General features: G+C 52.9%; 2 protein-coding genes across 2 annotated transcripts; both read right to left on the bottom strand.

Moving 5' to 3' along the window:
• Nucleotides 1–552: 552 nt before the first annotated feature.
• Nucleotides 553–6,621, bottom strand: GLOTRDRAFT_44427 (cytochrome P450; the record flags this gene model as incomplete). The annotated part of the gene is made up of 8 exons (XM_007869047.1): nt 553–711; nt 4,630–4,923; nt 4,985–5,167; nt 5,219–5,229; nt 5,280–5,375; nt 5,493–5,797; nt 5,992–6,149; nt 6,277–6,621. 8 exons carry the CDS (start codon nt 6,619–6,621, stop codon nt 553–555), a joined length of 1,551 nt encoding a protein of 516 aa, XP_007867238.1.
• Nucleotides 6,622–7,114: 493 nt separating this feature from the next.
• GLOTRDRAFT_121916 (uncharacterized protein) lies at nt 7,115–8,986 on the bottom strand. The gene is made up of 8 exons (XM_007869171.1): nt 8,957–8,986; nt 8,710–8,819; nt 8,378–8,656; nt 8,184–8,290; nt 8,065–8,130; nt 7,928–8,004; nt 7,532–7,870; nt 7,115–7,457 (listed from the first exon to the last, which is right to left on the bottom strand). The coding sequence occupies exons 2-8, from the start codon at nt 8,770–8,772 to the stop codon at nt 7,306–7,308; spliced, it is 1,083 nt and encodes a 360-aa protein (XP_007867362.1). The 5' UTR covers nt 8,773–8,819; nt 8,957–8,986; the 3' UTR covers nt 7,115–7,305.
• Nucleotides 8,987–13,661: the final 4,675 nt, after the last annotated feature.

The following is a 13,661-nucleotide window of genomic DNA, read 5'->3' as shown; positions in this document are numbered from 1 at the left end:
CCATCCCTCCCTCTATTCCGCTCGCGGTTGATGGGCATTCTCGCGGTTGATGGGCATTGACCTGACCTGACGTGGATCAATGCTGTTGCAGCCCAGTTTTAGGCCAATAGCAATAGCCGCGGAGAAGGATAATGATGCGACGTCTGCCGTGTCTGGTAATGTGAGCGCGGAAGTATGGCCTGCGCAGCCGGGGACGCTGAGTATTCTCCTTGCGCTTATGGCTGTCGTTGTTATTGGAGTGTGGTAGACTGTCTTCAGCCGTTCATGTATCCTACTGGCTATACCACGTTTCGTCACTTTCGTTTTTTCGAGGGATGGTGCGCTGCAGCGGAGATTCCTCAAGAGTATGTTCCTCAAATTGTATGGGCATCTGGCAAGTCAGGATCTGGGTAACACATTCACGTCGACCGCTTGATGACATTGCAGGACGAGTCCCCCCAAACGAGGATCCGCGAGACGAAGCCTCGTCACTCTGATTGACTTCCAGTAGAAATTGCGGTCGATACAAAGACTTGACAACTGATATGATGTACATCTCGAACGACTCCGCCATTATTCAATGCGATGGATTCTTAACTTGAACGGCACCCGATCTCCAATCTCTCCAGCAACCGTGGCCCTCGGCACTATGGACTTAGTGGTGACCAGCTTCGTGTGGGGACCGTCCCTCAGGCTAAAGGCATAATGCCGGATCAAGACGCTGACGACAGCCTTCAGAAAGTTAAGTCAATCGACGCAGACAGCACGTTTGTAGAGTATCATTACCTTCATCTCAGCCAAGGCAAAGTTCCTGCCTATGCACATCCTTGGGCCGTCGAGGAAAGTGAGGATATGCCTCTGGCCTTGCGATGGCGCGTCCCCATCTTCAAGCCATCGCTCAGGTTTGAACTCCAGGGCATCCGCACCCCATATGCTGGCGGAACGATTCATGCACGAGATTGGGATAACAATTCTGGTGTCTTGTGAGAGAGTAACGCTGTGTACGATCCGTCTGTGGCGGGTTGTGACAGGTGTGCTAAAGGGAAGACTGTCGTCATTTGTAGCCTGACATGGAACTCAGTTCCAGCGACCAGGGCTGTTATGGGGACGACACTGTTATACGCACCACGCGCCATGTCTCCGTCAAGGCTGGATGCAGCCTCAGAACCTCCTGGACCACAGCGTCCAGGTAGGGCACCCCGCCAGTCAGGCTTGCCCAATCGGGGTCATTCGGTCCAAGCGTCTTAACCAGCGCTTCGCGCAGCGTGGCCTGTTTGTCTTGTGCTTGCGACAAGCAGACGAGAATCCACTAGCGCATGAATCTGTTGAAGCGTTTAGATAGCTTATTGTCTCTGGACCCACCGTCATGGTCGCTGTCGGAATATGTCAGAGACGGAGACAATTAAGACGGAGAGAATTAAGATGGAGAGAATTAATGCTGGACAGGAACTTACCAGCGGATGATTCGTAGCCCGCAACAAGCAGGGTTTTCATCTGGAGAGATCCGTCAAAATCGGGTCACCTTGTTTCATATCAGAGCTCACTTCATCTGACATCTCTTTCTTAGTGGCGAATACACCGTGACCCGACCCCCCTTTGTTCGCTTGCACTGTTTTGCTCTTCGTTTCGTTATACATCTTTCTTAACGCTAAATGCACTTACGCAGCAGCCCAATGATCGAGTTATCATCTGAAATAGTCTGCCCGGGCAGCCTGCTCGGCCCGAGCCATCATCTCAGTGCACACTTGGGTCATCTTCGCATGCAGAGCTGACACCAGATTACTGTACGCGGTCGGCATCATGAACGCCAGCACAGGGAAGACAGGTGCCATCATGAACGTGATGGCCAAGAGGACTGAAGGCTTGAGGTTGTTAAAGTCACCGAAGGATTTGAGCAATGTATCCCGATTGTCGTGCAGCGTTCCAAAATCGTGCGAGTAGCCAGCTATGCCGACGGTGTCAAGGCTAAGAATGAAATATATCAATAATACGCTGTTGATATCGAAATACGGTGGACGGATACGCAGCGCGGTTCATCCATTGGTAGGGGGGCTGAGAGGGACATCGCAAGGAGTAATAGGCTACTTGCCAATGCTGTACGTCAATGACAGCCTCGCGAGACTCATTGGCCTCTAGGGTACGTTCCGAGGTCAATCTCACCTAACATGATCGTTAGCTATTGGCATCCTGGGAAGCAATCAACCTACTTTGTGGGCAGTGTCAACGAAAATCGCTAACAAGATGCGCACGGCTCCAACAGTGATGATTGGTTCGCTGGATTGCCATACCGTTGATGATCCGGGCCTTCCGCCCACACCAAGCCACGGCCAACCTATGCAAACAACCTTCTAGACAAGAGGACTTGAGGGAAAGCCATGCTCACCAAGTTCTCGGTCCCTCGCTTGAAGTGCGTGGGCTTCGCGTACAATGTCGCATCCTTTGCAAGGAGGTGGGAGAGAGCCGTTGGATCGCTCAGGACAACGTCCCCAGAACCAGCTGCTCCGGGTATCTCGTACACGCCGCCGTACAGCGTTTCCCATTGTTCGTACAGTTCACCGCGGTCCGCAGCGTCTTGAAGGCTCCTCCGTACACCCCACAGAATGGTCTGGCTAGGAGGACCTTGCAGTAACGTAGCGTTCGACCGCAACTTCCGCGTGCGGGCAATAGCAAGTAGAATGCACACAAATACGAAGCGCCCGAGGATGAGTACGTCGCGGGTGGATGGGAATGATGGGCAAGGAGCACTGGCAGGACATCGCACTCCATATATACTCGTAGTGAGCATTGAGATAGACGATGTGACCGTTGTAGGACACATCGTGAGCGTCTGGGGAAGGCTCAGTACAGTATACCGATGGCCCCAAAAATAGTTGGAATCTTAAGAGACCCATGTCACCGGAGCAAGAGTGGGGAAATGACATGCACAAACGGTGATTCCAGCTAAATACAAAACGATAGGCACTTGCCTGACTTTTCAGGATGGAGTCTCGGTGACATAGATGGTCCGTGTCAACACGAATATGATAACATGGACTAGTCTCCCAGTCCACGCCCATCGTCCGTGCTCCAAGCATGGCGTCCTCCTACCGTATTTGACGCCTCCTTTGTCACTGGCATCCGGACTCCATCCCAGGATTTCTGTGAGCCTCTATCGTTTTGTCGCGAGCTGTCAAGGATTCAGTGCTAAGTGACCCAACATCCTCCAAAGCGGATTCACCGGATGTCATGGGAGAAAGGGGAACGCGCTGTTTGAAGTGGGTAGACATGCAGTGCGTGGGCCCGACATGGGCTATCCGACTTAAAACTCGAGTGGCACATGTCCTCCGTCCGAGATTCTCGGAGAACCCAACTCCTGAAGGGGAACACCTTGGAATTGAGATAAGAAACGGACCTACAGAGACGTTTGGTCAACTAGAAAAGGGGGGGTCAGGCAAAAACACACTTCCTGGTAAAAAATACCTCACCAAACCGGGTGCGAGAGGACCGCGATTCTTCCCCAGAGCTGAGAACCGCGCTAGAGGAATTGATGCATCATGAAGAAAGGCAATAATATAGTACGCATATAACATAACAGGATTGGAGGCTGACGTTAGTATGATTCGCAGGTCAAAGGCTCTAACTTGCCGAGCAAGTTATAGGTTGCATTACGCAGGACGCATGTTCGAGTTGCCCCAAACAAATACGGATAAATACAGTTTGATGTCTGCATTCCTGTTATGCTGCAAGAAAGACGACGCCATGAATAGTAGTCAGACTACAGGGTGCGGCAGCAAGATCTAGACGCGAAACTCTGGACGGGCATTCGGTATGCCACAAACAAGTATAAAGAAAGACGGTTTTTGAATTGATCCCAGACGTGCAGAGGTCCTTGCTATGTTAGACGCAAGGTAACAACAAGCTTAAGGCACATAGGAGTTAGACCTATACCCATGCCTCCCAACATGCCTCTGCCGCCTATGAACCCCTGCACTTACGGCATGAAGCAACCGCTACACTGCGAAGTGCTGACCTCAGGAAGCGGACATAAGTAGGTTTGGGTGTCCTTCGGTTTCTTGTTATTTTTACTTCTCTCTCAAGCAGGAGATCGCTCACATGAGGGCTAGATGCACGAAGGCTACTACTAACACTGTTTCGGGCAATCAATATTTTCAAAAGTTGATTCTGGCAATCCAATATCCTTCGCAATTGATAATACATGCTGACGGTACATCTCTGGAGAGGTCCTATCCTCTCAAGCTAGTATATTAGTCCATACAAGAACTCGGCAGAGGACATGGAGTCTATGGCACATTCTACTGGGGTCTCCTTCTAGCAATTATTCGGCACTGCGGAGACGTAAGGGCACCTCCGGTGACAGCAAACACGCGGATCTCATACTTGTCCAGAAGCGGCATCGCGTCTGAGGTGCATTACGCTTGCGCGCTCCTTCCCAGCAATCACTCGATGCGACGGACACATAAAGGCATCCGGCATCCAGTCTCTCCAGCAAGCGTGGGCCTGACAACGACACCCTGGTTGGCCACTATCTCCGTTTCTGGACCATCCCTGAGGCTGAAGTTGTAGTCGCGGAGCAAAACACAGATGATGGCCTTGTAATAGACGTTATGAGTGAAGTGACACATACAAGGAGCAACTGTGCAGACGGCGTACCTTCATCTCAGCCAAAGCGAAGTTCCTCCCGAGGCACATTCTTGGGCCGTCCAGGAAAGTGAGGATATGCCGATGTCCCTGGAGCTTCTGGGCCTTGGACGGTATGCCACCATCCCTAAGCCACCGCTCAGGTTTGAACTCCGAGGCATCCGCACCCCATATGCTCTCCGCCTGGTTTACGCACGAGATCGGAACCGTCACCCTGGTGCCTTTCCTGATAGTTATCCTGTCGACGATTTGCCCGTCTCGTGTTGTGATAGCTGTGCCGAGAGGTAGGGTGTCGTCCGTCGTAGCCTAAGTAGTGTTACATCAGCTCTTGCGCGGCTCCCGCTAAAACGGAGAAAATAATACTCACCTCACGCCAGGTTTCCAGCACGGCTGGATGCAGCCTAAGGACTTCCTGGACGACGGCATCTAGGTAGGGAAGCCCGGTCGTCAAGCTTGCCCAATCAGGGTCAGCGGTTCCAAGATTTGTCAAAAGCTCTTCGCGCAGTTTGGCCTGTATATCTTGTGCTTGCGACAAGCGGACGAGAATCCACTAGGGGCTCGATTCGTCGGACTGTCCAAATGGCTTACTGTCTGCACGTACCGTCATGGTTGCTGTTCAGAATGTCAGAGACAGGAAGGTCATGCGCTGAACAAGGACTTACCAGCCGTGGACTCGTAACCAGCAACTAGCAGGGTCTTCATCTGACGAAGATGTTGTATTCGACATCCTCCTTGGATATGAGCGGAGCCTACCTGATCTATCATGTCTTTCTGTGAAGCGAAAGCACCGTGACTTGGCTTCGCTTTTCCTGGTCCGACTACCAAGTATTTTTGTACTCAGTCTCCTTATGATACCTGTAGGTGCATGCACTCACGTAATAACCCAATAATCGAGCCGTCTTCGGATATAGCACCTGCGTCGGCAGCTTCTTTAGCCCGAGCCGTCAGCTCATTGCACGCTTTGGTCATCTTCGCGTTCAGAGCAGAGATCGCTTTGTTGAACGCAGTCGGCATCAAAAGTACCAGCCTCGGAAAAGCAGGGGTCATCAGAAACGTGAGCACCAAGAGGACTGACGACTCCAGGCTACTGATATTTTCGAGGACTTGAACCAATGTTCCACGAGCGTCACGCAGCGCACCAAAATCATAGGAGTAGCCAGCTCTGCCAACCGCATCAAGACTGAAGAATGGAGCTTGTCATCATCACGCAGCATAAGTGAAATGGAGCACCTACGCAGCGCGGTTCATCCTTTCGCAGGGAGCTCAGCTGGGAAATGAACAAAGAGTAACGGGCTTACCAATCTTGTATATCGATATAAGCTTCGTTGGTGGTATTTTCCTCGAGGATGCGTTCCCAGGCCGATCTCACCTAACTCAATGGTTAGTCGTCGACACGCAGAAGACAGCTTTCTTACTTTGTGAGCAGTTTCTAGAAAAACAGGGCACAGACGGCGCACGAATCCTACGGTGAATGCAGGAAGCATATTCTTGCGCTGCCTGTTTATGATATGTAAGCTATGTGAGCCCGACGACTTAACTTCTTAACGGGCGTGGCATACCTCTGATGAGCCGGGCCCTCTGCCCAAAGCAAACCACGGCCCATCTATGAACACGTGTATATGTATTGAAGAGTCGGACTAGGGAGCAAGGCACACTAACCATCTTCTCCACTCCTAGCCTGAAATACGTAGTCCTGGCATAAGATGATCCATCCTTGGCGTAAAAGTGAGAGAGCGCCATTGAGTCGGTCAGGATGACCTCTTTAGAACCCGCCACGCCGGTTATCTCATACGCGCCACCGTACAGTCTTTCCCATCGTTCATAAAGAGCGCCGGGGTTCGCAGTTTGTCGGATGCTGCGTCGTACGCCCCATAGAATGCTCGAGCTTGGAGGTCCTCGCAGTAGGGTCGCGTTGGGTGTTACCCTCTGTGTGCGGACCACCGCAAGAAGGGTGAGGACGGCCAACCCTGTGCACAGATACCAAACGCCAGTGAATAAATCCATCGCAAGGTGGTGAAGATGCTATGATAACGACCAGCAGGGAATCGTGACCTTATATGCGCTCGAAGAGACCATTGATGCGACGACCCCAAAGCGCCTGGCGCAAGCTCAGTTGGAAGGCTCAGACACCTGCGGAGTAAGAGATAGTATCAAGGGATAGCTCCTCCATAACGGACCCGATATGGGGTGGAAAACGGAGGCGAGAACCATATTTTGGGTTCTTTGTCTCGGAGGCCTAAATGCATACGCCAGCGGGTGAAGTTTGAACGGACTGTTGAGATGGCTTACTACTCGGGTAACTTGTGCGTCGCAATCCGACGGAGGACGTCTCAATTCAGAAGGTCCTTTGATCTGGCTCTCACTTATCGGGGGGCGGGTCCCGGTCGGGGACGATTTAGCCTATAACCACAGGGACTTGTGCCCAGCTAGAATAGGGGAGAGGGTCAACCACGCACTCTATCACCACAGCACCAAAATGATACGATTCCGAACGCAGCGCGATTCATCCCAGAGCTGACGATAGTGGCGCTGCACAAGGGTCGATGCATCATAAGAAAGGCAATATAGTGCGTACACAGCACGATAGGAGTGGTGGCTAACTTTAGGCTAACGTTAACCGAGCAACAGAAGCGCAAAAAGCAATAAGGATAAAGGGACTGCACTGCACACGCAACCTTCAATCAAGAACTACTGAGTACCGTCGTCACTCCGGAACCTCTTCCTGGGTCCGTCCGGCCCCGCAAACTGCCCACCACCTTGATTTTGCATGAAGGCTGGATTAAAGTGTCCTTGGACACCGCCAAATCCGCCCCGCCCACCCATGGGCATCATTCCCATACCTGTACACGAGTAACAATACAACGAGTAAGCGATCCATACAAACATAAACATCACATAGGAGCCAGACCCATACCCATGCCTCCCATCATGCCTCCGCGGCCTCCGAACCCGCCAACCATGCCGCCTCGGGGGCCCTGCGGGATCATGCCACGCCCGCCGAAGCCGCCCATGCCCATCGGGCCCATTCCGCCCATCATGCCAGGCATCCCGCCCATCATTCCGGGCATCCCGCCTCTCATCATGCCCCCGCCCATCATGCCCCCGCGCATGGGCATGCCCATCATGTTCATCCCCATTGGGTTTTGCATATTGTTGTGCTGCTGGAAGCCACCCCTGCCGCCTCCGCGGCCAGGTCCACCACCGCCCGTCGGTATGGGTTGACCTTGTTGGCGGTGGTCTTTTGGAGGGGGCTCTGGAGTAAGAACATGCGTCAGTACGCATAACGTAAAGAAGCATCCGGCAATCTGACCTTTGGGGAGAGTTCGGAAAGGATTACCTTGAGCACTACTCGCCATGGTCACGGAAGCACGTCGATTCTGGAACTCGCTGCGCAGCAGTGGTCAGTCATTAATGACAGTTCGTTGATCGCTCCAGAACAGTGCCTACTTATTTTCGAACCACTCTTTCAGAGTATTCGCGCTTTCCCAGCTTCCACATTCAATATATGCGATGCTAGACGAATTGTCAGTCTTCACGCACATATATGCATGCATACGAAGGCCTACCCTTTGCTCTTTCCGTTGACCTTATGCTCGGAGAACGTGATATGCTTATGGTCGATATTGACACCGCAGTTCAATGCAACTTGTCGCAAATCTTCATCAGTTGTCCACTGTATAGAAGTAACAAAGGATACACAGAAAATAGTCTCAGAACGACGTGGACATGAAGAGACTATAAGACAAAACAGAGTACAGACCCAATTCAGATCGCCGACAATGAGAGCGTCGTAGCCTGGTCCTCCCATACCCTGCCCATTCATACCACTATTGTAGTTGCCGTTCATGTTGTTGCCGGCGCCTCCGTTCATGGGCGTTCCTGAATGAGACTGAGGTTGTTGTTGGTTGGGCTCAGAGGGGTTATATTTCTGTTCGTCAGCGTCGTCTTCTCGGCGCCTTTTCTCTCCTACAACAGGTTCATGTGGTTGTTCCTGAGACTCGTCGTCGAGTTGCACTACCGGCTCATCCTCTTCCTTGACCTGACATGCAAGACATGAGCCCGGCGGATACAGAAGGTAGCGCATGAACCCACCTCTGAACGAGACGCGTTGAAGCCGTCGTCCTCCCCATAAATGTCGACGTCATCCGGATTCATGATTCGCGCAACTCAAGATTGCGGGTGACAAAAGAATCTCTGTTTTGCTGGTTTCGACAAATAGTACCGACAGACAGGAGAGAGACGTGACACAGGAACGAGACCAGACAGCAAAAGGTCAGATACAGGACAAACAGCGAGACAGGCGCCCTCGAGTCAGAGATGGACTAGGTGAATCTCTTACAGGAATATATGAGTACAGGCAAATTAGAGGTCCTCTACGTCGAGCGGAATTACAATAGGCGGAGCTAGACGAGGCAGCAGACGCGGTCGTGGTGGGTGGCGATGTCGGAGAGAAAAGAGGCTTGGAAGACGCGTTCGACGAAAGCGCGGAGTTTGGTGGGCATCTGTTTGCTCATGTTTGTCCGCTGCTGTGGTATCATTAATATTAGCTCGGTTCAATACTGGACGTGGCTTTACACCTTACCATATTATTTCTGGTAAGCTGAGAGTTGTTTTGAATCCTCTCGATTCACGAAAGCCTCCAAGTCTAAGTATTAGTTGCGGTCGCGTTGTCTCCCATGCCCGACGCGAACTGCATGGTGGCAAAAGGTCTGGTCTCACATCGCCCGACCACCCTCACTTTACATTTTCCTACTTAAACCTGACTTCCATGCACGAATTCCACCTGCACTCGTCGGAAAGAGCACGCCAGCCGGATCCAAAGAGGCTACTTCGGAAAACAATGCCTTGACTTTGCTCTAGCCCGCGGACTCGTCAGTACAGCAGCACAGGAGAAGACAGTTTGTGACCCAGTGGAAATCGAGCTGGCGCAGGCTCCTAAGCCTCTGGACACCGAATCCCTTGGCCTGGGGTGTTCGTACGTCGATCCGCGTCCACGCTCGCGCGCCGTGGCGATCCTTCATGCGAAGGAGGATGGGACGCGCGCTTCGGAGGGCCTCGCGGCTCTGGATGTCTCCGAACGTACTTGCCTTTTACTTCTGGAGTACCTCTGAGGCTCACTCACGCGTGCCGGCTTGTAGGCGATCGCAGCGATATCGTTCGAGGTGATGAAGGTGCAGTTGCTCGCCACGTCTGACTTTGCGGGGGTTACATGCTTGGGGCGGCAAACAAAAGACACACCCGGGGACCCCAGCCGAATTTTCTCATGCTAATAAGGTGTACGTCGCGTTCCGCCTTGCTCACCATACTGCACTCCTTTCCGCCGGATCAAGCTTCTCCCAAAGCAGCGGACTAACGCCCGCAGCTTACCTCGTACCTTTCCCAAGCATCAACCTCGAGCAAGTACGGGTTCTGTATCGCCCATCTTTCTCCGTGTCTCTCCGCGCACTCACGAGAGTACCCCGCCTTTCTTCGCCTCTGTTTCGCGCGGTGGAAATCGGTGTATGCGCCTTCGACACTGGATCTGGGTACTCGATGGACACCGGCGCGTTCGAGGACTCTGGGCTCTCGGAGTTCGATGCCGACGTTGACCGTGAAGATGGAGATAGCGTGGTTCCAGGGACGCCACTTTCTCCCCGCCACCCTGGTAAAACTGGCTTTGCGTTTCGAATTGAGATTCGAGTACACACTTCTGATGACTTTACTGGCTCTCGAGACGAACGTAACGGGTCTGTGGTTGACTCTTATCCTGGTGTCTCGTTGCTCTCCTGGCTATGAGCACTCTCGGTCTTCGTCTTTGATCACGTCCCGGGTCTTCTGTGGAGCCCTCGCTGAAACAGTCCTCCCTCGCCTCGCTCCGGCCCTGATTCGAACGCCTCTTCTCACTCCGATCCTTTTTCTCGCCCTGCACCCATCCATGCTCATTCATCCAGCCCTCACGGCACCTCCCACCCCCGAACCAAGTAGCAACACCGACGTCTGGCCCGCCATCGGAAAGCTGCTCAGCTTCAGGCCGCTCTCGTCGCGCGCGGACTCGGCGGGGGAGGTGTGGGTGGAGGGAGATACTGATAGACGGGGGTCGCGTTACCGGCCTCGCTACGCGTGCTTCCAAAGAATATAAGGTCGTGGATGCTCATAGCGTGCGCGTGAACGCAGAGCTCGATTGGGGCCGGACAGTATACACCAGGGTGCGCGGGGCATCCACGTCAACGCCACCAACGTCCACCAGAGAGCGACTGCCTCGACGTCGCTAACTGCGGCGACTTCAGCCAATTGTCCGTTCGTCTTCAGACCCTACACTTGACTTCATGCGATTTTTTTACCCATTACCTTCGTAGACAACAAGGCCGCGCTGCTGCAGACCCACCTCAAGCTTGCCAGAAGGAACTTGTGGGCAGGGAAGCGTCCCGGAACTATAGCCATACGACCCTCCCGAAATACGACAGATTCCACCCGCCCGTGCTGGCGCCGGGCGGAGACCGCCCAGTCACGCTGCCGCTCCTGCAAGGCGTTGCAGAGATTATGGCCCAGTTAGGTTACAGGTATGCATAACGTTGTTCTGACGCGGCGTCGACTAATGCACACCGAGCTCCATTTACTTTGATAGTCACCCTCGGTTGAGAGAGCCTACGACTGCGTGTGGCCTCCCTGATCTTATAATCCTACACAGAACCTGGTAGAGTGGTACAACTTTCACCCACTACACTCGACGGTTATCCAGACCCGCTGCGAATCAGTCCGGTCCCTGATCACGCCCGCCAACGCCAACATCGTGCGCACTCCCTCCCTCTCTTCTCCCGATACCCCACCACTGCACTTCAGCATGTCGGGATACGAACGTGATGGGTCACTGAGAGTCCGACGACGGCAAGAACACGGGGATGTCGGCTTTGTGGTCTCCCACGCCGAGAAGAGCTCGGCTGGCGCGGTGTGGTGCAGAGGATTCAGGAGGTGGTCGGGGATAACCCGTGTTAGTATGTCAGCAGTGTGTTTTCCGAGCCAGCGTGGACGGGCGGATGGCAGTCAGCCTCCCGTGTGAGTAGCCACCCGCTGCACTCTCATTCTGATTCACGAAGGATCCCTCTCACTGACTCGGATTCGGACGGGTCCGCGTGAACGATAGGTAGCTTTACCCTCACCCTCCTCGCAGGCGATATCCAGTACGCGCATTACTGCAAATCGTAATCAAGTAATGGAGGAACCCGACCCAGGCGTACCGGTACCGCCATCAGCACACCGCTGAAGTAAGCTAGAAAGTACACCTCCCAGAGCGCAGCGGAATGAGCGCTTAAGGAAACCGTTCTAGGTGAATCGGAATCGATACCATTAGACCAGCTGGCTGCTGCAGGCATGCGGCAAGGTATGTGGAACAACTACCTGACTCAGCTTCCCAACAGCGGACTTCCCTGCCTATGCGCATATTTGAAATAAAACAAAGGAGAAAGGCTTTCATTTGGAAGTACAACCGCGTCGAGATGAATGACGCGTGGAGAGGAACGGCAACTTGAACGCGGCAATTGTGGCCACCGGCAGAAGCTCGATCAGAGAAACAGATGCATCCTATGCATCTTCAGGTCTGCACTTTATCGGCCTTGCGGGGGAAACGAGGCGGACGGTGCATTCAGGTCCCGTACATTTTCCAGTATACTAGTCATCGGTCGGCGCCGACAGGTCTCACTCCAAGATAATTAATAGAGCTATAACCTCCCCAGTGCTTATACAGAGTGCACCTCATTTTGTTTGCGAGCACCACGAGCATAGGCTGCACTGCGTGTGAAATGTGGCACTCCGCCGTCGTGGAGGCACCCTCGATGGCGCAGCCTGGACCCTTGATCCAAATGAAAGAAGGAGGGCAATATCATCGCCGAATAATGCACAAAAGTGGCCTCAGGGTATCGCCTCTCGAGGACAAAGGCAATGTGGTAGAGTGTGGCTTGCGGCAGAAGCACGGCAGGAAGCACTCCTTCCATTCGCTGATGCACGTGACTTCTGTGTCTCCACGTCGGCCATTGGCCATCAACGTGTCCAAGCCACAACATCATTGTCTCAAGATTGAGCCACGAAATCGGCGGAGACCGCGAAGCAAGCGGTATAAAAGGTATTCTCGAGCCGTCTGTTTATCGTCATTCTCTCTCACAACCATGTTGACTCATTCGGTGCAGTCCGGTCACCATCCGAGCTCTTCACCTCTCAAGGGGTCTGTAGCAAATCGAGAAGGATACAGTCGTCAGAAAGTTGAGGCTAAGGTAGAGAGGAAACAAGTTTCAAGGGAGATGTCTGGATACTTCCTCGGTCCCATGCCTGTGGCGGAGTTCCTTGAAGAGTTCCTCCCACCTCTGGCTGCTGGTGAATGTTATGATTTTCCCATGCTTATCTCATTCCATTTCCATTCCGAGCATTGCTATTGGACAGTACCTTTCTCTGAGTAGAACTTCCCATGGACGCTATCTTCTTCCCACACATTATCTCCCTTGACTCACCTTCTACCAATAGGCGCCCTTGTATTTCTCATTTCTCTGAGTTACGTTCTCACAGGATAGCTTATGCGTCCTTTCTTATTGTTCTCTTCTTTGGGTATTAACCCCTATACCAGTTACTATATATACTGTAGGAAAACCCATGTATTCCTTAGTTCAACCTCCTGTTGAATACAGCGATTACCTGGACTCTTGACTTGACCGTTGGCATTGGCCCGGCCAGACCTACCTTTCAGTACGCTTACTGAGGTAGTGACGACATAACTGTTGGCACGAGGCCCAGTTATCTCAAGACGACTAGTTAGGACATCGCTTCCTAACATTAGGTTGAACTCTTCTACGACACTTGCCGACTTCTTCAAGCCTAGGCAACCCCTCCTCTACTCTTGATCATCCTCGTTGGACTCCCTAGTGGAATCCCGTCCCTTGAACCAGAACCATGACGAACCTGATCGATCCTACCGCCCAAGCGGCTGGAGCAGGCGTTGCTGCACCAGTCATGCAAGCACGACCAACTGAAATCAAGATCCGTCTCCCAGATGACTTCAATGGAGACAGGAAGAAGACCCG

This window comes from Gloeophyllum trabeum (genome assembly GCF_000344685.1).
Source record: "Gloeophyllum trabeum ATCC 11539 unplaced genomic scaffold GLOTRscaffold_00009, whole genome shotgun sequence".
In the NCBI taxonomy this organism is placed as follows: domain Eukaryota; kingdom Fungi; phylum Basidiomycota; class Agaricomycetes; order Gloeophyllales; family Gloeophyllaceae; genus Gloeophyllum; species Gloeophyllum trabeum.
The sequence above is the reverse complement of the archived record's forward strand: the minus strand, read 5'-3'. Positions and strand labels throughout refer to the sequence as shown.